The 23,421-nt window shown below is 47.2% G+C and overlaps 2 protein-coding genes across 3 annotated transcripts in view; one reads left to right on the top strand and one right to left on the bottom strand.

Annotated features, from left to right (window-relative positions):
* TMEM211 (transmembrane protein 211) overlaps nt 1–3,528 on the top strand; it is a 5,265-nt gene extending 1,737 nt beyond the window's left edge. Inside the window, 2 exon segments of the mRNA XM_040250969.1 lie at nt 920–1,058; nt 3,223–3,528. Of these exon segments, the coding sequence (XP_040106903.1) occupies nt 920–1,058; nt 3,223–3,485 (402 nt within the window). The 3' untranslated portion in view covers nt 3,486–3,528.
* Nucleotides 3,529–8,125: 4,597 nt separating this feature from the next.
* Nucleotides 8,126–23,421, bottom strand: part of SGSM1 (small G protein signaling modulator 1) — a 72,965-nt gene continuing 57,669 nt past the window's right edge. For both annotated transcript variants that reach the window (XM_040250967.1, XM_040250968.1), the window contains 6 exons: nt 21,617–21,741; nt 20,755–20,837; nt 16,574–16,683; nt 14,643–14,739; nt 12,811–12,978; nt 8,126–10,261 (listed from right to left, as the gene is read on the bottom strand). In XM_040250967.1, the coding sequence (XP_040106901.1) occupies nt 10,173–10,261; nt 12,811–12,978; nt 14,643–14,739; nt 16,574–16,683; nt 20,755–20,837; nt 21,617–21,741 (672 nt within the window). In that variant the 3' untranslated portion in view covers nt 8,126–10,172. The remainder of the gene's footprint in view (nt 10,262–12,810; nt 12,979–14,642; nt 14,740–16,573; nt 16,684–20,754; nt 20,838–21,616; nt 21,742–23,421) is intronic.

Here is a 23,421-nt window from a genome sequence, read left to right as displayed (position 1 = left end):
AATTATCAACAACCTCAGATATGCAGATGATACCACTCTAATTGGCAGAAAGTAAAAAAGAGCCTCTTGATGAGGGTGAAAAAGGAGAGTGAAATAGCTGGCTTAAAACAACATGAGAAAAACTAAGATCATGGCATCCAGTCCCGTCACTTCATGGCAAATAGAAGGGGAAAAAGTGGAAGCAGTGACAGGTTTATTTTCTTGGGCTCCAAAATCACTGTGGACTGTGACCGCAGCCATGAAATTAAAAGACGCTTGCTCCTTGGAAGGAAAGCTATGACAACCTAGACAGCATATTAAAAAGCAGAGACATCACTGTGCTGCCAAAGGTCCATATAGTCAAAGCTATGGTTTTTCCAGTAGTCATGTTCGGCTTTGAGAGTTGGACCATAACAAAGGCTGAGCACTGAAGAATTGATGCTTTTGAGCTGTGGTGCTGAAGACGACTCTTGCGAGTCCCTTAGGCAGCAAGGAGATCAAACCAGCCAATCCTCAAGGAAGTCAACCCTGAATATTCTTTGGAAGGACTGGTGCTGAAGCTGAAGCTCCAATACTTTGGCCACCTGATGTGAAGAGCCGACTCATTGGAAAAGACCCTGATGCTGGGAAAGACTGAGGGCAGGAGGAGAAGGGGATGACAGAGGATGAGATGGTTGGATGGCATCACCGACTCGATGGACATGAATTTGAGCAAACTCAGGGAGATAATGACGGACAGGGAAGCCTGGTGTGCTACAGTCCATAGGGTTGCAAAGAATCAGACACGACTTAGTGACTGAACAATAACAACAACAAAAGAGGGATAATAATAGCATAGACCTTGTGGGTTTTGAGGACTCAGCAGCTGATGAGTTAAGCAGGGGGAGTGCATGCCTGCTCCACCCCAGTCGACACTGTCCCTCCTCTCTCTTCCTGGCAGGTTTCAGCTGCAATGCTCCTTGGAGGCTGGTTCCTATTGGCTTCCAGTGCAATTCTCCTCCTGTCCTGGGCCCTTGCCCCCAAAGGACTGTGCCCACAGAGGGGCAGTGGTTCAGTGCCAGGGGTAGAAGCTGCAGCAGGTAAATTTGGTGTCACATATAAGTGTTCCAGACATGTTTTTGGAATGAACGGGTGAATGAATGAGCGAGCCTGTAAGCAGAGACTTGCCTCCTGGTTGAATCTCAGAGTTAAACCCTACAACTGCAGACTATTCCTGATCCTTTAACAAGCCAGAAATTGGGGGTAGGGAATGGTATCTTTAACATCACCCTCTCTTGCCCTTATCCAACCCCAGTCCTAAAAGTTGTCCTCGTTTGTTTCTCTCCTGTGCATCCACTTTGCATTGTTTTTACCAGAACCATCATATACAGTTGGGCAGGTTGTGCACTGCACAAGGGCATCCAGCTGAGGCTGGGAGGGCTGAGAGCTGCATTTGCTCAGAAGAATTATTGTTGTTTCTGTTGTTTAGTGGCTAAGTTTTGTCCAACGCGTCTGTGACCCCATGGGCTGTACCCCGCCAGGTACCTCTGTCCATGGAATTCTCCAGGCAAGAATACTGGAGTAGGTTGCCGTTTCCTTCTCCACGGGACCTTCCCAATCCAGGGATCAAACCCGTATCTCCTGCTTGGCAGGTAGATCATTAATCACTGAGCCACCTCGAAAGCCCCCAAGCCCAGAGGATTGCTTTTCTCTAATTCACACATCAGCTTTGGATGATCTAGCTCGGGTCTTGGTGGTAACCCTCATCCAATTAATTCTCCACCATTTCCCACCTGGATTAGAGGTGACCACCTCACGCATCTCTCTGCTGCCACCCTTGTCCCCTAGAGTCTGTTTGCCAAGTGAGACCTGTTAAAACTGAAATCAGATCAAGCCACCATGTCAATGACTTCCTGTCACTGATGAGGCTCCACTGAGGAGGCCCTTTTTCCTTCACTGACTTCATCTCTTAACTGGCTTCGCCAGGCTCAGCATGCACTGGACATACTGGCTTGCTTTTTGTAGCTCATAAGCACCAAGCTTGTTCCCTCTGCCTGGAATGTTCTCTTCTCAGATCTTCACAGCTTGCTCCTCCCACTTTGTTAAGGACACTGCTCAAATACCTCTCTCAGTGGGGTCTCCCATGACCTCAAGTTCAGGGAGCTCCCCTCTCCTTAGAGTCTCCTTCCTCTTGCCTTGCTGTCTATTTTCATAGCCTGAAATATCTCATCTGCCTAGCTGATTGTTGTGCATCTCTGTCCACGAGAACATCAGCTCTGTGGGGTCAAGGACACGTCTGCCTTGACATCACCAGCATCTGACACAGTGCTCCACACACAGAGCTCACTAGATATTAGTCGGGTCAATGAATGGAGACACAGTCCTTGTCGTCAGCTTGCACAGAGTCTAGTGGGGGTGGCAGTTATAACTCGGTGGCTATCTGGCACAATAGGATGAGCACAGGATGTAAGGAAAAACTCCAAGAGGTACCTGACTCAGTGTTTGGAGGGGGTGTTAAGGAAGGCTTCCTGAAGGAGGCGTCACTGAGATGAATCTGGAAGGATGAGTGGGAAGTTAACCAAATGTGGAAGGGCGTTTCAGGTAATCGGAACATCAGGGGGCAAAGGCATAGAGAGACAAGAGAGCAAGACACAGTCAAGGAACTCCAAGTGGACAAGTGTGGCTGAAGAGGGGTTGGAGGTCGCGTGACTCTCCTGCGCTGGGACTGGCTCCAAAGTGAGGAGGTGTCTGGTTCATTTGCTTAGTATCACTAGTGCGTTCCACAGAGCCCCTTACAGTTTTGAGGAATGAATACATGGACGGATGGGTGGGTTGGTGGATGTGTGGAGTGGGGTGTGTAAGCAGGTGGATGAGCTGATGGATGGATGGATCAGTAGATGTATTACTGAATAGATGGATGAATGGCTAGATGGATGGGGAAAGTGGTGGAGGAATGGGTGGATGGGGGGATTGGAGGGGGGCAAGTGGCTCAGTGGGTGGTTGGACAGATGGATGGATGAGTGGATGGATAGGTGGACAGAGGAATGGAGAGCCTGAGTGGACTAGAATATGGCTGAAAGGATGGGTGAGTAGGTGGACAGACGGGTGGAAGGCTACTTGAGTGATAGGTGGATACAAAGATAGATGAGCCAATGAGTAAGTGATGGATGATGGATGACAAGTGAGTGGATGGGAGGACTGGGATGGAAGGTCAGCCCAGAGCCTCGTGACCGACACACCGGCTTTCCTTCCTGCTGCCTCTAGCCATCGCCACAATCTTGGGCCTGCTGGTTTTCCCCATCAGCTTGGCCTCGCCGTTCGCCAAGGAAGCCTGCGTAGCCTCCTCCATGTACCACGGTGGTTAGTGCCAGCTAGGCTGGGGCTATGTGACCGCCATCCTCAACGCAGTCCTGGCCAGCCTCCTGCCCGCGATCAGGCGGCCCCACGTGACCGAGGTCTGGCGGAGGACCATCTTCTTCTCCAGTGACACTGGGAGCATCATCCTTGTGCCAGAAATGACCAAATAAAAATATCTCAGGAGGAGCAAAAAGAGCCCACGCTAGAGTTGTACGAAATCACCACGCACCCAGGCTCAAATCCCACCTCTGCTGCTTGCTTGCCGTGTGGCCTCAGGCAAATCGCCTCATCTCTCTGGACCTCAGTGTGTAACTTCTGTAAAATGGGGTGGGGCAGGGGGTTGAAATAATACCTACCTCAGAGGGCAGTTATGAGAATTAAGATTCTGTGTATAAATAAAGCCTTAGCATATGTTAGGCAAACTTTAGCTATTATTATCGTAATCCTGACCCCACAGGAGGATTGTGGTGAGCATAAACCTCTTCATGAAAAGTGCCTGGGGGCAATTCTGGATCCTTGTCACTCAGATACTACACCTTTTAATGGGTATGTGGATATTCTCTCTCTCTTCCCTCCCTTTCTGTAACCCCTCCTCTTGGTGAATCTGGAAAGTATTCATTTTCCATCAATGAGAACTTCCCCTTATAAATGAGAGCTGGGCCAGTGTTGGGGTGGGGACTCAGCGGGGAGTGGGGTCAGGCGTTAAGGACCTGTCTCACCCCTTCATGCAAATAACCCCACTGATGTGAAAACCTCACCGTTACTTGGGGCACACGAGGCCCCTTGAGATCCAGTCCCGACCTCTCTCTTTAGCTTCTTTCTTGTCACCCACCTGACCCCGCGCCTCTCCCTCTGGCCATGCTGACTTCTGAGCCCCACAGTCGGTCTCTTCACAGCTCCACACTAGAGTCAGCCTGTTACCTTTGCTGATCATGACCCACTCCCCTGCTTTGGGAGCATCACCTTAATCCTCCCTTTGGATGTGACCCTCAGTCACTTTCTGACTGCTCCAGGCTTTAAGATGGACAAACGAGACCTTTTAGCCAATCAGGAATGGTCGGAATGACTGGTTCAGAGACGGGCCTGGGACCTATATAAACCAGCATGGAGGAGAGTGGAGCCATGAGATGGACACAGATGGAGCGCTAAGGATTTCACTTGACTACCTGGATCCAGCCATGCTGCTCCCCTACCCGCAGGACACGTGGTGACAGGCAGCTCCAGGCCGGCATCCCTCTAGCTTGTGGCTGCACCAGAAGAAAGCGTGAACCACTGTCTTCCCAGGGAAGGAAGCTGACTGGCCAGGACTGGGACATGTGTCCCCCTGGGGAGAGGGGGCTGTCAGCAATCTAGACTAGAAGGCTATAGTTATAATGTAGGCAATATAGTTTCCCAGAAGATGGGAGAAGTTGCTGGTCCTGGAATAGGGCAAGGATGCCAAGAAAGCAAAAAACTTTCAATGCCCAACTCCTCTCCTTCAGGGAAACTTTGTTATCCTCATTTCACAGAAGTGAAGCCTGTGGCTCAGAGAGACAGGGTCACTCGCCCAAAGTCACACAGCTGATTGGTGGCAGAGGTGGGATTTGAATCCAGGGCTGTCAGACTCTGTGATGGAGGCAGAATGACATCTCTGCCCTGACCCAGCTCATCAAACTCTTTTGGCTTTAAGCATTCAACTAAGACCATCTGTAAACAACAGTACTATATTATTACAGCAATTCTATAATTTTGAAAAACACATCGGCCACTGAGAATGCAGCCTGAATTCATCTCTCAGAAAATAAGGGCTATAATAACTTTAAAAAAAGGCACAGAATAATGGAATAAGGTAATAGAAAACCTAGGAAGCCACCTCATGGTGTGCAGATGGACTCGAAGACCCCTGGTATGTTTCAAGTGTCATCAGAAGCACGTTGATGAAGGTCAAGCTTGAGTGGGAAGATTTCAGGAACCCTAAGCAGCATCCCCAGTGCAAAAAGCAGCAAGCAGATAGACGCCAACAAGAAGAAGCCCAAACAGCCTCAGGTCACCCATCTGCGCTTGAGATGAGCCGCCTCCTCTGTGTAATAACCTTACAACAGTCCCCTGCCATCCACGTTCCTTAATCATCTCTCTTGACCACGCAGCGTGGCTAGGAGGATCTTAGTTCCTTGACCGGGGATTTAACCTGGGCCCTCGGGCAGTGTGGTGTCCTAACCACTGGACCGCCGGGGAAGTCCCCTTTCATTTTTCTCTCTCAACAATTTCAGCAGTGCCAAGGGGAGCGATTCTTCAGCCTATGAAGCAGAAGCATTTTCATAGACACCATCTTTATTTGACAAGAGACAGAGGGATCCGTCTCATTTTTTCTCTTCTTCATAATAAGAGGCGCTCTTTGTTTGGAGGAGCCCTGCCTCTACAGAGGCTGGAAACCACTGTGCTTGCTCCACAAGTCTGCGTAAAGGATGCCAGGAAGACACCCGAGGAGTCCTGCCTAACGCCCTGATGTAATGGAAAGTCCCCAGGGCACTGCAGGGCTCCGAGCGCCATCTGAATTCTGCTAGGTCGACTCCGAGGATCTGACCGCACTCCCTCTAGAGTCTACACCTGTCCTGGGCTCAAGCTCTCAGGGATTCCAGTGGCTTAGAGCCCCGAGAGCCCTTCCCTGAGTCAGCAGAACCCAGTGCAATCTGCAGAGCTGGCATGGGTTTTGCTCCTGCCAAGAACTGACGGCCTCACTGTACCCCTCTCAAGCGGCTCTGTCACAGCCGAGAGGGCTCAGAGCTCATTCCTGCCCCGGTTCTCCTCCAGTTCTCCTCCAGGAGCTGTATCCTCTCAGGTTTCAAAGTCTCACCTGAGAACCTAAGCAAGAGATGATGGGAACTCAGGGAAACAGGTCTCAACCAGGAAATCATTCCCAGTGATGCTAGGGCCAGAGGGTCCCAGTGAAAGAAGAGGGCCAGGACTGAATCCACAGCCAAAAAAGTAAAAGTGTTAAGTCACCCAGTCGTGTCCAACTCTGTGTGACCCCACAGACTATAGCCCACCAGTCTCCTCTGTCCATGGAATTTTCTGGGCAAGAATACTGGAGTGGGTAGTTGTTCCCCTTCTCCAGGGGATCTTCCCAACCCAGGGATCAAACCCATGGGGCTCCCGCATGGCACATGGATTCTTTATCATCTGAGCCACCAGGGAATCCACACCCAAGGGGGGAATTCCTACCACCAGTTTGCAAAAACGAAAACCAAGGCTCAGAGAGGTAAAATCACTTTTCCAAAATCACATAGCCAGGAGCTGGCAGACTTGGGATCCTAAGTCATCACTCCCCAAACATGTGGACAAAGATACAGAATGTAATTTTAGTTGGTGCAGTGAGAAAGTCATTCCCACATCAATCCTGCTTGAAGTCCTCCAAGAAGGAAAGCTCATCTGGTGCTAATATGTCTTTAACCTCTCAGATCCTTATTACGTCTCTTCTTAACAGCGAGAGAGCAGGCTTCAGGAAAGCCTTCGGTGGGAAAGAGTACTTTGGTAAAAGAGTGGTATTCATTTCTACAACCATCTTCTGTTTATGCAAATGATCCTGACTTGCTCTTAGCTTGAAGTTTAAAAAGTGAGTTGATTTATGGGATCTTCCTGGTGGTCCAGCGGCCAGGACTCCATGCTCCCAATGTAGGGAATCCAGGTTCGATCCCTGGTCAGGGAACTAGATCCTACATGCCGCAACTAAAGATCCTACATGCCGCAACTAAAGATCCCACATGCTGCAACTAAGACCAAGCACGGCCAAATGAAGAAATAAATAATTTTTTTTTAAGCTGAGTTGATTTAAAGGAAACTAGTTAAGATACAATAGCACACAGATATGGTCCAAATCATAAAGGGGGACAGCAGATGACTTCAGTTTGGAAGAAGCTGTCATAAAACTTGGGGAAAAGACTCATTGATTGATGGATCTAATGTCTCTGAAAGTTGAGTATCTGTTTGAAAAAAGAGAAGAGATCTAAACTAGTTCCTCCCCCTCCCCTTGTACCCTCACCTCCCTTCTCTGCCAGGCTGCTGGAACCTCAGGCCTGGGAGAGGAGGAGGAAGATGGAACAGGATGGCACACGTGGGCACTGGCCCTTCTGAAATGGGATGGTCGCGACCTCCTCAACTCTTTGCGTAAGTGCTTCTCAACTGTCCCCATGGACTCTCCCAGAAGCCAAACGGAAAGCTTGAGGTGCAAAGAAAAGGGAGTATGGTTTAGAAGGGAAATGGTGGAGCAGCCAGAGGGGCCTAAACCCAGCGTGTTGTCCTAACCGGGAACAGCGTCATTCAGGTGAAGGCATGGTGACAGACAGCATCCACGTGCTCGAGGCTACAAGGAGCTCCCCGTGCAGAGGGCTCAGGTTCAGTCCCTAGTTGGGGAACCAGACCCCACATGCTACAACTAAGAGTTCCCCGGGCCGCAGCTAGAGAAAGATGCGGCACCACAGCGGAAGCTCCCACGTGCTCCACATACATGAACGAATAAATAAATGTTAAGGAAGATTCATCACAAGCTAAACAAATGGCTGTCTGAAGCCACTAAGATTTGGCGTGGTTTGTTACACAGCGTCACTTGTGGTAACAACTAACTCATACAAAGGATGAGATTAGTTTCACCAGCCTTGAACTTTCTGGGGACAGACCAGGCAGCTAGCATGAGAATCTGTCCCTCTCCGGGTCTGGGTCAACTGGGGTGGGCTGGGAGGAGCAGGGTACGAGGACGCACTCTTCAGCAGCAAACATTCCTTTCTTTCAAATCAAAGAGAAAATCCCCAAACATAGAGGCAAGAAATAACCCAGGTTCACACAATTCTGTTTATATATTTTTTCTCTATATATAGACACGACTCTTCAGGAAACAGTAATAAGATACGTTGGCAACACTGAGAAAAGGAGAGCACTCTGTAGATAAAACGACTCCCACGCATTTGATTCGGGGACACAAGGACACACAACGTACAGAGACCCAAACAAACACTGGAAGCCAAATAAATAAGCATTGTTTCAAATCACAACCACGACGCTCTCTGGAACACCACGAGAGAAGGCAGAGAAGAGATCTTGTGCGGTACTTTCAGACCAGTCTGTCAAAAAATAAATACGAATCGGAAGGTCTAGGACCTGGGTCTTGCTCAAATAACATCCTCTGTAGTGAAGAGTTGAATGGCAAAATAAAACTCTTATCTAGAGGGAAATTTCATACATGATCATCCGTCTCGGGAAGGCAGAGGGCCAGAGCGGGGAGATGAAACTTGCACAGAGTGCTCTTCGGAAGCGAGGTCCATCTCTCATCCATCCCATCTAGGACACACCCCACTTGGGAGGAAGTTCAGATGCAAGTGCTGGGTCCAAGGGAAGCGCCTTCACAAGCACGCCAGGCAGGGACTGCTCCCCCTCCTGGTTTGCTCAGGATGTGAGGACTGATGCAGCCCCTCTGTCAAGGTTTCAATGTGCTTGATGAGTCTCCTCTCCTCTTCAAAATCCTACCTGCCATTCTTGGGAAGAGCATCCTTCTGGGACTCTCTCTGTTTCTCCTGACTCTGGTCCATTCTCTGAAGCAGAGAAGGGCTGGCACGATGGCTCTCCCGGGAGGACATGTAGGCAGGGTAAACTAGTTCACCTAGGGTCTGTTTAGGGGGTTGGTGACCCTTTGTGTGAAGACGTGGAGGGGACCATTTCCAGGCTGGGCTGTGACCCGGATGCCAGTTCATCAGCTCATTTTTTTTTCCCCCCAAGGAGAATACCCGCCACACCCTACCCTGGCCAACTTCTGTCCTCCTCTCTTCCCTTTGTCCTGAGTAAGCAAGGGCACTTAAGGAAATGCCAGCCTCCTTGAACAAGTGGCTTGCACCAACACACACCTTCCAAGCTTCTGGAACTCTGGACCCAATGTAGGAAGGAGAGGCGAGGTCCTCCCTAGGATGAGAGGAAGGGGATGTGGGCTCTGCCCTGCCCGGAGCAGGGGCTCTGAGCAGGACCATAAAGAAGCCTGTCTCAAGCTTACAGACCCTTCTCACAGCCTTTTGTTGAAAGAAGAAAAAAGTCCCTGGGCCAGGGGGAGGAGGAAAGATGAGAAAACACAACTGAAATCCCCTCTCCCAGGAGAGATGTGCAAAGGACCCCATGTGCCTTTTCTGAATGGGGGGGAGTCTCAGGACACAGGTGGCTCAGATACAAAGAAAGTGGGGAGGGAGAAACACTTACACTCCCTCCTCCAAGCCAGTGGCCCTCAAACGGGGGGCTACCTGGCAATGTCTGGAGAAGTTCTGGATGTCATAAGGCGGAGGGGTGGGGCACGGGGGGCGGAGGGCGCTACTGGCATCTAGCAGGGAGAGGCCAGAGATGCTGCCCAACCCCCGACAGGGTTGAGGGCACAGGGCAGCATCCTTCATAGAAGAATTGAGCAGTGATCTGCTCCCAGCCACACTCTGGAACATCTCCAAAGGCCCCTTCAGAGCTCAGAGGCAGCCCCACAGGCCTCTCCTATACCTGTTTCCGAAAAGTTCCCAACCCGAGTCTCATCGGACAAGACAGCTTGGAGGGATGGGAGGGAAAGGGGAGGAGACCATTCTGGAGACCACGAACAGAGATGCTCCTCTGCCCACCAACCACCCCCAACTCCCGCCAGGGAGAAACCCCAGGCTTGGGCGATCTTTGGTCAAACAGGAAAACGTAAGGCTGAACTGAAGGGGCAACCCCTCCACCCCACCTGCCCAGCGGCCAAAGCTGGGGTGCTTTCTCTTTGCACAGAAGTCTATGCTCGGGAACAGACGTCATGACCTCGCTCCCCGGGCGGCTGGGAGGAGAAGCAGGCAGGACAGGCGGGTGGGCGGGCGGTGACGCGGCCCTCACTTGTTCTCAATCAGGGTCTGCACCTTGTACACGAGGTCCCGGGCCAGCTTCAGGACCTGTTTCGTGTTGTGTCGCTCGGCCATCTCTGCAAGAGTGGAAGGCAGAATCACATGAGCCTTCTCTTTGTCTATCCTTGGGCCACACTTCCAGCAGAGACCCTGAGAGGTCTCTGGGGCACCCCCATCCCCATCATCAACGGGCATTATCCCCAGAGTGGCTCTGGAAGCACAGACTTTGGGGACGGCCTGTGACTCCAGACCTTAGTTTCCTCATCTGTGAAATGGGAACCATAACAGTACCTATTTCAAGAGGTTACTGTGAGATGAAATGGGATGAAGTGTGTTTGTTTAAAAACTGTGTGTCTGTGTGTGTTTAAAAAATGTTCGGTCTTCTCACCATCCTCCTACAGACACAATGACCGGGCACCTTTTAAGAAAGCAATGTTGGACACACGGTGGATGCTTCAAAGCAGAGAGGAAAGGCAGCAACAGGAGGAGATAGGGAGGGGAGGGGAGAAAGCACAAATAGCCATTTTGTCAAGAATAACACACAATGATCAGCTCTTTGAAAAATAATAATCCTAAATTTAGACATTTGTCATAAAGAAATCATCTGGTAGGAGAGAAAGACACTAAGACCATGGTTCCCAAATTGGGTGCTGAGAGTACCACTGTGAACTCATGGCAATTTTGGGGGAAATACAGCGATCCTCCACGTGTGTTGAACACCACATAAACTGCTAATGCGAGTGAGTGAGTTTGCAATTTGCGCTCCTATCAACGGCTTTATAGCTTTGCAAAAAAAAAACCAAGTTTTCAGCAAGCAGTTGCCATGATAAAAGCAAGCATCATGTGAAAATCACTATGGAAAGTGAAGTAGAGGTGGTGAGTTCAAACTGATTCCAAAATTTGAGAAGTTGGGCAAAGTCCAACAGGTGAGCACACCCATTAGAAACTACTTGTTTAAATATAAAATATATTATTTTCTTTTGACTTCCATGTGCTATTTTTTCAAATGGCTACTAAGTTGTTAGGATAGATATACTTATTAGGTGGTTTGGACTTAATTATTCAATAGTCACCGAATGGTCCGGGATGCCATGAAAATTTCACAGAGACACTAGAGGTGCTATGAACTAAGAAAGTCTGAGAACCTCCACGCTAAGATATGAATTGCTTTGAGTTCTCAGTTACAACCTCAAACCAAAACCAATGTAGATGTTAAGCTAGAAAGGATGGTTCAGTAAGTTATGAACAGGTGCTTGAGCTATATTCTGCTTTCTCAAAAATTATTATATGGAAAATGGTTTTAAAAATACCAAGTGGAAAAAAGCCTAGATGCAACTGGATTTTGTGATGGTTGTTGTTTAGTCGCTAAGTCATGTCCAACTCTTTGCAACCCCATGGACTGCAGCCCACCAGGCTTCTCTGTCCATGGGATTTCCCAGGCAAGAATACTGGAGTGGGTTGCCATTTCCTTCTTGAGGGGATCTTTCCGACCCAGGGATTGTCTCTGGGTGTCTCCTGCATTGGCAGGTGGATTCTCTACAGCTTAGCCACCATATACATAAATTTGGAAAAGACTGAATAAAAAAATAAACATTTTTAAATGAACCTGTTAAGTGCAACATGGTTTTCTAGGTTGGATCCTAGAGTAGAAAAAGGACATTGGTTAAAAACCAAGTGAAATCAAGTAAGTCCAGTTTAGTTGATAGTACTATATCAGCATTAATTTCTTTGTTGTGATACATGTATGAGGATCAGGTAACATATTAACATTAGCAGCTGCTGCGTTAAGGTACGGGAAACTCTCTGTACTATCTTTGACATTTTTTCTAATAATAATAATAATTTTAATTATTATATATTATTTAGATATAAAATATATTAATAATAATAACTAACAATGTTTCCAGTGCAAGGTCATTACTGGGGGCTTTTTTCTTTTTTTTGCTTTATCCAAAACCTTCCTTAGTTTAAGAAGATGTTTTAATAGTGATAATAGCAACGGCTTCTTTTTTTTTTTTTTTAACAGCTTCTATTCAAAGCAACAGTTGTGAGCCAAGTGCCACGTGACTGATGGGCCTGATATCCCTGTGGTCTCATTTAATCCTCCTGACATCTCTGTGATGGAGGTGTCAGTACCATTTTATTCCCGAGGAATCTGAAGCCCAGAGATGTGAAGTCACTTGCCCAAGGTCACACAGCTCCCGGCTGGCAAGACTGTGCCTTTTTCATGCCACCTTCCTGTGTCTGCTGTCCCTCCCCACGTCAACCCTCTGAAGCAGACACCCTCCCTCCTGTTCCCAGGTGAGGAAGCAGATGTTTAGAGAGAGGGGAAGTGACGTGTCTACAGCACAGCTCGCTTCCAGCAGAGCCAAGGTTGGCCCCTGAGCCTGATGTCAACACCCAGGCCCCTTCGGCCAGATCCCTGAGAGAAACACATGTGGAGCACTCAGCATTACAAGATGTCAACTCATCCACTGGGAAATAGCCACTGGAGGTGGGCAGAAACCTCCTCCTTCCCCTTCATCTTGAATCAATCTCAGGGACCCTCATCCATCCCTCTCCAGGACCCAGGAAGGGCCCTCCAGAAGCCTGCCCCCTTTGGATGAGACCCTGATCACGTGGGTACCGTTAAAAAATTTGATGATGTCTGTGAAATCCATGTTGTTCTCCAAGATGATGTCACGGTAGACCTCCACCAGCGCCAGCGCGATGAACAGGACGTAGTGGGCGGACGAGACGTGTTTGGCTGCCCAGATGGTCTCCCAGACGGAGAAGACGTCATCATAGATGAGTTCTGCCAAGACACCAACAGACACGCATGCCCGGGGAGAGTCCCCCACGGAGCTCACAGCGCTGCCCGCCCTCGAGAAGGGGTCCAGGGCGGCCGTGCTCTGTGCTTCTGTCCTGGGGCAGCAGACAGAGCTCAGGCCAGGATGCGGGAGACCCGGGCACCGTCATTTGACAGCAGCCTCGGTTTCCCCTTTCTGTGGAATAGGCTGGGCACACTAGGGGGGTTGCATGTTTCCAGCTCCGACACCCTGTGAGGGGAAGAGCGGTGCACGCAGATTTAGTTTTCCTCGACCTGTCCCTGCCCTGACCCTGGGCCAGTGTCCTGCTCTCTGCCTGCACCCTCCAGCTCCTCGAGCACCCGTGGGGTACCTCCCCTTCCCCCTGCACCCAGGCAGAGTCGGCTGCTGCTTCTGGGTCTAGTAAAGAGAGACAACAGAGTAAGGATGAAGAGTAAGGCTTCCTGTGTCCAATAAAAATCAGTCTAAATCCTGGCTCCATCACTTATGAGCAAGGTGACCTTGGGCCAGTTACTTCCCCTCCATGAGCCCTTCCTTTTCCACATCTGTAAGCGTGGTGATGTTGGTGGCGGAGGTTGCCATCTCTTTCTCCAGGGGAATCTTCCCAACCCAGGAATCAGACCTGAATCTCCAGCATCGATAGGCAGATTCTTTACCACTGAGTCACCAGGGAACTTCGCATGGTGTGATACCAATAGCAATAAAGGACTGAAGAGACTTTCCTGGTGGTCCAGTGGCTAGGAGTCTGCTTTGCGATGCAGGGGACACAGATTCAATCCCTGTTTGGGGAAATAAGATCCCACAAGCTCTTGCATTGCAATGAGGAGCCTGTGCACTGCAACAAAAGATCCCACGCGTCGCAACTAAGACTCAAAACAGTCATATAAACAGATACATAAATAAATACTTTTTAAAAATAAAGGGCTGAAGAAATAATACATAGAAATGGCTCAGCACAATGCCTGGCCCTTAATAAACACCTTTATACAGGTTAGGGGATTCCCAGGTGGCTCAGTGATAAAGAATCAGTCTGCCAATGCAGGAGACTCAGGAGACTCGGGAAAATCCCCTAGAGGAGGAAATGGCACCCCACTCCAGTATTCTTGCTGGGAAAATCCCGTGGACAGAGGAGCCTGGTGGGCTACAGTCCCTGGGGTCACAGAGAGTTGGACACGACTGGACAATTGCGTACATATGCATGCATAGAGGTTAAATATTATTACCAGCATTACCCCAAATTGGTATGATAGCAATGCACTGTGTCAGACATCATTTCTCAGTCACATGGGAAAGATGCTCCACGGGCTTCAGAGTTCTTGGCCTCTGATAAACCGCTTAACAGAATGGTAGGGAACTGGGCTTGGGTAGACAGATGAGGGCTCAGATCCTGGCTCTATTATTGCTAGGTCTGAATTTAGTTCTTCTCAGCCTTAGTCTCCTCATCTGTAAAATGGGGATTGTGACAACACCTACTATACAGTGTCTCTGCAAGATACAGTAGGTAAACTGTCATCAGAACTCAACAAATAGGTGTTACTCTCGTCCAGTGGCTTTGTCCCAACACTTCCCAGCCTCACTGCTGTGGTATCTTTTCCCCCTGGGATTCTGCTACAAAGGGTCTAGGAACAAGGTCCCAGTTGGAAGTGTGTACCTCGCTTGAAATCCAGCAGGAACCAGCGGTAGCAGAAGTAGAAATGAGTGTAGTCCCCATTCTGATGCATCAACTCGAAGAGCTCTGAGTCCAGGATCTGTCAGAGGAAGGAAAGAAAGGCGTCAGCCTCCCAGGCAAAGGCTGGGCCAGGGGGAACAGTCGAATCAATGACGCTACATCCCCATACCAGACACCACACTGCCCTTAACAACCGGGTGGAGTTTAAAAATGGCCAAAGAATCTGAAGTGGAAATCAGTCTGACGCAACCTAACCCAGTCTTTCTCTAAAGAAGATATGCAAATAGCCAATATGCACAGGAACCACGTTTACCATCATTAGTAATTAGGAAAATGCCATAATGAGCTACTATTTCATATCCACTAGGGTGGCTATAATAAAAATGACAGACAACAAAGGGCTGGGAGGATGTCGAGCAACTGGAACCCTCGTGTGTTGCTGGTGGGAATGTAAAATGGTGCAGCTGCAGTTTTACTTGTAGGTATATCCCCAACAAAAATGAGAACCTACGTCCACATAGAAACTGACACATGAATGCACACAACGGCGTTATTCGTAATAGCCAAAAAGTGTAAACAACCCAAGTATCCATCAGAGGATGGATGGGTACACAAAATTGGTCTACCCATGCAATGGAATATTCAGCAATAGAAGGAATGACGTATCGATACATGCTGCAACAGGGACAGACCTTGTAAACATTATGCTAAGGGGAAAAAGCCAGACACAAAAAGCCACGTATTGTGTGACTCCATTTACGTGAAACGCCCAGAACAGGTAAATCTACAGAGACAGAAAGTAGGCTAGTGGCCGCCAGGAGCAGGGGAGAGGGGTTGCTGTCAGTGGTGCTGGTGTTTGGCATTGTTTAGCTGCTAAGTCACGTCTAACTCTTTGGCGATTCAGTGGACTGCAGCCCGCCAGGCTTCTCTGTCTATGGGACTTCCCAGGCAAGAATACTGGAAAGTGAAAGTCGCTCAGTTGTATTCGACTCTTTGCGACCCCATGGACTATACAGTTCATGGGATTCTCCCAGCAAGAATACTGGAGTGGGTAGCCGTTCCCTTCTCCAGGGAATCATTCCAACCCAGGGATCGAACCCAGGTCTCCCGCATTGCAGGCGGATTTTTTACCAGCTGATTTCCTTCTCCAGGGGATCTTCCTGACCCAGGGATCAAATCTGCGTCTCCTTTGTTGGTAGGTGGATTCTCTACCACTGAGCCATCAGGGAAGCTCAGGGGATAGAGATTCTTTTTCAGGGTGATGAAAGTGTTCTGAAATTAGATAGCGATGATGATTTCACACCTGTGGCTATTCTAGAAGCCAATGAATCAAACATTTTAAAAAAGCAAATTTTACAATATATGAATTTATCTCAATAAAGCTCTGCATATGTGTGTGTGTGTGTGTGTGTGCGCGTGTGTGTGTGTGTGAGACAGAAAGAGAGAGACAGAAATACACTCAAATACTTCTTTGCAGCCTGGAGGAGGAAATTGCAACCCACTCCAGTAGTCTTGCCTGGGAAATCCCATGGATAGAGGAGCCTGGCGGGCTACAGTCCGTGGGGTCGCAAAGAGTCGGACACTACTGAGTGACAAAACCACCACCATTTCTCTGCAGAAAAGGACCAATACCCTCAATGTCCTGTTAAGGGCAAGGACTGTGTTTTGTTCATCGTTGTAGCCACAGTGCCTGGGCCAAGTAAATGCTCAGTAAGAATGAATCCAGTGGAGCTGACTTGAGCTATTGAATGAAGGTTAAGTTGAACTGAGTTTTTCAGTTTAACTCAACTGGGCTGAGTGAAGTAGGACTGAGTTACTGAGTTAATTTAAACAAGGAGTGGCTTTTGAGTTGGTCTGTGGTCCATTGTGATGAGCTGGAATAAGTTATGTTATGGAGAAGCACAAGGTCATACCTGGATTAGCGACCTCATGTTGGCAAAGTGTGTGTCCATGGCGCCCCCGTGGGGGAAGTTCTGATTCATCCTCTTCATGAGCTCGGTGAAGCAGCTGAAGGCAAGGGCCTCTGGGGAAAGAGTACAGGAGAAAGAGTCAACTCTGCCACTGCCCAAGGCCCCAAAGTGATGGTCCGAGGGTCTGAGCCAGTTCATTAAGTCCACAGGCAAATAAGAAACGTAAGGAAGTGGAGCATACGGATGCGCGCCATTTCAAGGGATGCTCTCCAATCTTTCATTATGTACTTCCCACCCGAGAGGTGTTGAAATAGAGGATCCTTTCTTTTAGGAAACAATGGTGACAGCAAATGCTGTGTTTTAAAGATCCCTATTTGCTCTGATGAAAAGTTGACAATATTTGGTCCCAAACGTCTTGAAAAAAATTCTGCGGGGCTCATGAAATTCTCATGTCTGAGAACCACTGCGTTAAAATAACAACTGTCAATACTGGAAGGGTGTTTGCAGGTGTTATGCAAAGGAAGGGTCAAATAACTTTGGGAAATGCTACGTAGAGAGTGATTATACACACGAAGGAAGAAAAAAACAGGCTCTGAGCATTTCGGTAACTTAAGATCTATGTCGGGAACACCCCGGCGGCCCAGTGGTTAGGGCTCCACACTTTCACCACTGAGGGCGTGGGTTCAGTCCCTGCTCCAGTGGTTGGGACTCCACACTTGCACCGATGAGGGTGTGGATTCAATCCCTGGTTGGGGAACCGCTAAGATCCTGCAAGCTGCATGGCACAGACAAAAAAAAAAATCTGTTTCATACTGTTCAACCCAGTGTTTAAAGAATAATTTGAAAACAGTACCTGTTTTCTCTTAATGCCAAGTAGCTTTAGAGAAAGTTATGAGAAGGTTACCCAAGTCACCACAGAATCTTGTTCATTTTCTTTATTTTTCAGAACAGTTTAGATTTACAGAAAAACTGAGAAGAGTGTAGAGTTTCCATATACTTCACACCTAGTTCCCCCCATTACTGACATCTCCCATTAATAGGTACATTTGTTACAATTAATGACCTACTGTGATACATAATTAACTCAAGCCCATAGTTTTTTTTACCTTATGGCCTTTGCTGTTCCAAGAACTCGGCTAAGAACTATATTACATAGAGCTGTCATCTCTCCTTAGGCTCCTCTTGGCTATAGCTGTGACTCAGACCTTCCTTGTTGGTGGTGACCCTGATGGTCATGAAGAGTGCAGGCCAGGTGTTCTACGGGAAGCCTCTCTATTGGAATTTGTCTGATGTTTTTTTCTCATGATAAGATTGGGGCTATGGGTTACTGTGAGAAAGACCACGTAGGTAAGGTGTCACCTGCATCATATCACATCAAGGGTGTACAGTAGTGATGTGACTGAGGACGGCAGGTGACCTTGGCCACCTGCCAGAGGAGGTGTTTTCTCCACTGCAGAGCTTCTCTTTCACCTCCCACCCTCTTCTGCAGGAAACTTTCTGGAAAGAAGTCACTATGCTCAGCTCTAAGAGTTGGGAGTTATACTTCTCGTTTTTAAACAGCTTTATTGAGGCTTGCACACCGTAAAATTCACTCTTTTAAATGTACTGGGTCGGCCAAAAAGTTTGCTTGGGTTTTTCTGTACAATGTTCTGTATGACGTTACAGAAAAATCCGGGTAAAATTCTTGGCCAACCCAACACAATTCAGTGGTTTTAGAATAGTCAGAGTTGCAAACCATCATCTCTATCTAATTTCAGGACATTTTCATCACCCCCAAAAGACACTACATATCGGCAGGCATCACCTATTTCCCTCTCCTCACAGTGCCTGTCAACCACGAGTGTATTTTCCATCCCTACAGATTTGCCCTTTCTGGAAGCAAACTTACCATGATGTTGCTAATGTGCCCAGCTTCTCAAATGTTCCTGAAGCCAGTTTTTGTACCTTACTGGTTTCCTCATTAATATACTGAATAAAATCTTTGTTCACTTTATTTGTGAGACTCATGTAACATTTTGAAAATTATATTTTATCGGTTCTGAAGGTCATCCACTGAGCTGTTTGAGGGGATTAATCCAGTGGAGACAAATTAAGTCCACTTGCCTGCACATCTTTTCTTGGTTTCTGAAGTGAATTTTGGGTGGCAACAGAGCTTTAACTTTTCTAGCACCCTAGTTCTATTCTTTTTTTCTATTGATATTATGTATTTGTTTTTATTTCTGGTTTATATACCTTCAACAAATTAATCTGAATTGGCGATAGCAATGGTTGGAGATTTGCTTTTATGGTTAACTATCTGGTGAGTTCTGTTGGGTGTATAATGAAAGTTTGTTCTCTGTTGGGTGAGAAATAACAAAGAATCCAATTTCATGGTCTTTTTTCTTTTTTGCTTTGTTTCCTTTTGGGGGGATCTGTTTGTCTATTTGCAATCTCAGATCAATTAAGAATCACATGCTCACTGGAAGAAAAATGACTCAATTTTTGTGTTTTGGGCTCACTACATTCAGCAACATTTTAAAGTTTTTGGCGTACAAATCTTGTACTTCTGTTAAATTTATTCATAAATATTTTACTCTTCTAGAGGCTACTACTGCAAATGGATTTGTTTTTCTGTTCTCATTTTTAGACTGTTCATTGCAATAGTATAGAAATATAATTGACTTCTGTATAAGTCCTATATCCTGCAACCTTGCTGAACTTATTAGTTCTAATACTTTTTTGACTCCTTAGGATTTTCTGTATGCAAGATCATGCCATCTGCCAATATAGATGGTTTTATTTCCTTTCCAATCTGGACGTCTTTATTCCTTTTTCTTCAGTAACTGTCCAGGAGAGAGCCTTTTGTGGCAGAAGTGGACATCTTTGTCATACTCTTGATCTTAGGTAAGAAGTATTCAGAATTTTGTTGACATTACTTTGTCAACAAAGGTCCGTCTAGTCAAGGCTATGGTTTTTCCAGTGGTCATGTATGGATGTGAGAGTTGGACTATAAAGAAAGCTGAGCACTGAAGAATTGATGCTTTTGAACTGTGGTGCTGGAGAAGACTCTTGCGAGTCCCTTAGGCTGCAAGGAGATCCAACCAGTCCATCCTAAAGGAGATCAGTCCTGGGTGTTCATTGGAAGGACTGATGATGAAGCTGAAACTCCAATACTTTGGCCACCTGATGCGAAGAGCTGATTCATTTGAAAAGACCCTGATACTGGGAAAGATTGAGGGCAGGAGGAGAAGGGGACAACAGAGGATGAGATGGATGGATGGCGTCACCGACTCAATGGACATGGGTTTGGGTGGACTCCGGGCGTTGGTGATGGACAGGGTGGCCTGGCGTGCTGCGGTTCATGGGGTCACAAAGAGTTGGACATGACTGAGTGACTGAACTGAACTGATTCAGAATTTCATCACTGAGTATTAGTTGTGGGTTTTTCAGAGATGTCTTTTATCACGTTGAGTAAGTTCTCGTTTGTTCTGAGTTTGCCGAATTTTTTTTTTTTATGAAAGGCTGTTGAATTTTGTCTGATTACATGATCATGTGACCTTCATCCTTTATTCCATGAATGTAGTGAATTGCACTGATTGATTTTCATATATTGAGTCAGCCTTGCATTCCTGGGATAAATCCCATTTGATCACAATATATAATCCTTTTTATATCTTGATGGATTCAGTTTGCCAGTGTTTTCTTGAGGATTTTTACCTTGATTTCATAAAGGATATTGGTCTGTAATTTTCTTTTCTTGTGATGTATTTGTCTGGTATTGCTATCTGGGTACCAATAGGGCCTCATATAAGGACTGCACCATAGGATGAGTTGAGAAGCGTTCCCTCCTCTTCTATGTTTTAGAAGAGTTTATGAAGTATTGGTATTCATTTTTTTATAAAGGGTTTGGTAGAATTCACCAGTGAAGCCATCTGGGCCTGAAATTTCCTTCGTTTTCATTCATGTTTATATAACCAGTGGCTAGCAAAAGCTTGGATGGGTGTCAGGCACCTGGAAATAAGTGTTGGTCAGTGTAGAATAAAAGAACTTTTTATTTCACTAAGACCTTGATGTGTTCACTGGACAGGTCTTCTGAACCCTGGCACTGACTCAGTTTATGGAGTTGCAGAGTGAGGTTATCCTTTCTTCTCTGTCATGAGAAGGAAGCCACACCCCCAGTCCGGGGGCAGGGAGGGTACACTCACCATCATCCAGGATGACCAGCAGTGGGGCCAGGAGGTCACACATGCCCTGGACATAGCCGATCTCAATGTGCTGCCAGATGTAGCTGCAAGAGACACACAGGATGGCCAGTGATGGCACCCACAGTCTGCCTCTCCAAAACCACTCCTTCTTTCCTCTCACCCTGCTTTGGCCCCCATCTCTCACCTGGGTCAACTTCCTCAACCTCCCACCTATACTCCCATCCTGTCTCATTCTCTTCCAGCAGCCTATGCAGTCACCAGGATGACCTTCTTAAAGCTCAGGAACCTTTACAGGCTCTTCACTGCATGACCGGGCAATGTCCAAACTCCTTAACTGGGGGTGCCAGGCATCTATTGCTTCCTCCCAATCACCCTTCACAGTCTCACACATCACTTCTCAGGACTTATGCCCTTCCCGCTGCACTGAGGTATTTACCTCTGTACAAACAAAGCACACATTCATGCCCCTGTGTTTCTGCCTGAGCTGTTCCCTCTGCCTGGAATTCTCATCTGCTTCTTAATAATCATAACTACTGTTTACTGAGCATTTACTGTACGCTCTGTCCACTATACATGTATTAATCACTGAATTCTCAAACTAATCATATGAAAAAGCTACTATCATTATCGCAGTTCACAAATAACAGGAATAAAGCGCAGAGAATTGTGACATGCGCCGAGTCACACACCTCATAATGAACAGCAGAGAAAGGATTTGAATCCAGGGGGCCTCACTCCATTGCGTGTGCTCCCCATCGCCTGCACCTGCGCCACCCATTACCCATCTCCGACAGACAGCCCCGCCCCCGCCCCAACGGCCCCGCCCCCGGTCCCCGACAGCCCCGCCCCCCGCCCCGGCCACCTGCACATGATATTCCGCAGCTTCTCCAGGTTGGCGGGGGTGAAGTACCAGTAGTTGCGGTCACACCTCTGCACGTCCTTCTCGATGCGGTGCAGGTTCACCGTGTACAGGTCCAGGAGCTCTGGCTGCGGGCCCCCAGGAGGGGAGGGAAAGAACAGTCACACCCCAGCTCCTCAGAGGGGAGGAAAGAACAGTCACACCCCAGCTCCTCACAGGGAGGAAAGAACAGTCACACCCCAGCTCCTCACAGGGGAGGAAAGAACTCTTACACCCCAGCTCCTCACAGGGGAGGAAAGAACTGTTACATCCCAACTCCTCAGAGGGGAGGAAAGAACAGTCACGCCCCAGCTCCTCATAGGGGAGGAAAGAACTGTTACACCCCAATTCCTCAGAGGGGAGGAAAGAACTCTTACACCCCAGCTCCTCAGAGGGGAGGGAAAGAACAGTCACGCCCCAGCTCCTAACAGGGGAGGAAAGAACAGTCACACCCCAGCTCCTCAGTGGGGCACTCTTCCACAGAGTCTCTCTCCTCCTCCTCCTAGCCCTCTCCTGCCATCACTGAGAAAACTTCCTCTATCTGGACCAGCCAGAAGTCTGACTTTATTTTTTGTTGATGCTGTTTCCTGAGAAGGCCTCTTTCATTTTGTCTGATGAAAATTCTGTTTATTTTTTTCTCACAATCCTATGAGGTATATAGAGTTATTATCCTCATTTTATATAAGAAGAAAGTAAGATCAAGATATATATATATATACACATATGTATATGTATGTGTATATATATATATGCTACAATATACATGTAACAAACCAATTTAAAAAACAAATGAAAACACTCTAGGAAAAACAAAATTTTTTGCAGGAAAACATGCAATTTAATACGCATTATATTGCTATAATGATATAAACAAAGATCAATCATTTAACTGAAATTATTGCGACTATAGCGGATGGATGGGGCGTGGGATGGTTTCACTTGTGTGGTAAGGGTGTGCAGGTAGGGAAGGAAGAAGACTGAAACCCCTTCCTCCATAATGGGGAGTCAACAGTCAATATCTAAAACCAAAGAAAAGCAAAAAAATATCAAGCAGTAGCAATACAAGTATATTATTTACAGACATGAGGGTAAACACCAGATAATATGGGCAGAATAAGTCACCACTTACTGCCTCAGGTGATGAAATTCCATTTGAGCTATTTCAAAGCCTGAAAGATGATGCTGTGAAAGTGTTGCACTCATTATGCCAGCAAATTTGGGCAGAATAAGTCACTACTACTGCCTTGGGTGATGAAATTCCAGTTGAGCTGTTTCAAATCCTGAAAGATGATGTTGTGAAAGTACTGCACTCAATATGCCAGCAAATTTGGAAAACTCAGCAGTGGCCACACGACTGGAAAAGGTCAGTTTTTCATTCCAATCCCAAAGAAAGGCAATGCAAAAGAATGCTCACATTACCGCACAATTGCACTCATCTCACATGCTAGTAAAGTAATGCTCAAAATTTTCCAAGCCAGGCTTCAGCAATATGTGAACCGTGAACTTAGATGTTCAAGATGGTTTTAGGAAAGGCAGAGGAACCAGAGATCCAATTGCCAACATCCGCTGGATCATCGAAAAAGCAACAGAGTTCCAGAAAAACATCTATTTCTGCTTGATTGACTATGCCAAAGCCTTTGACTGTGTGGATCACAATAAACTGTGGAAAATTCTGAAAGAGATGGGAATACCAGACCACTTGACCTGCCTCTTGAGAAACCTATATGCAGGTCAGGAAGCAACAGTTAGAACTAGACATGGAACAACAG

Source organism: Oryx dammah, unplaced genomic scaffold (assembly GCF_014754425.2).
Source record: "Oryx dammah isolate SB20612 unplaced genomic scaffold, SCBI_Odam_1.1 HiC_scaffold_12, whole genome shotgun sequence".
Classification (NCBI taxonomy): Eukaryota; Metazoa; Chordata; class Mammalia; order Artiodactyla; family Bovidae; genus Oryx; species Oryx dammah.
The sequence above is the reverse complement of the archived record's forward strand: the minus strand, read 5'-3'. Positions and strand labels throughout refer to the sequence as shown.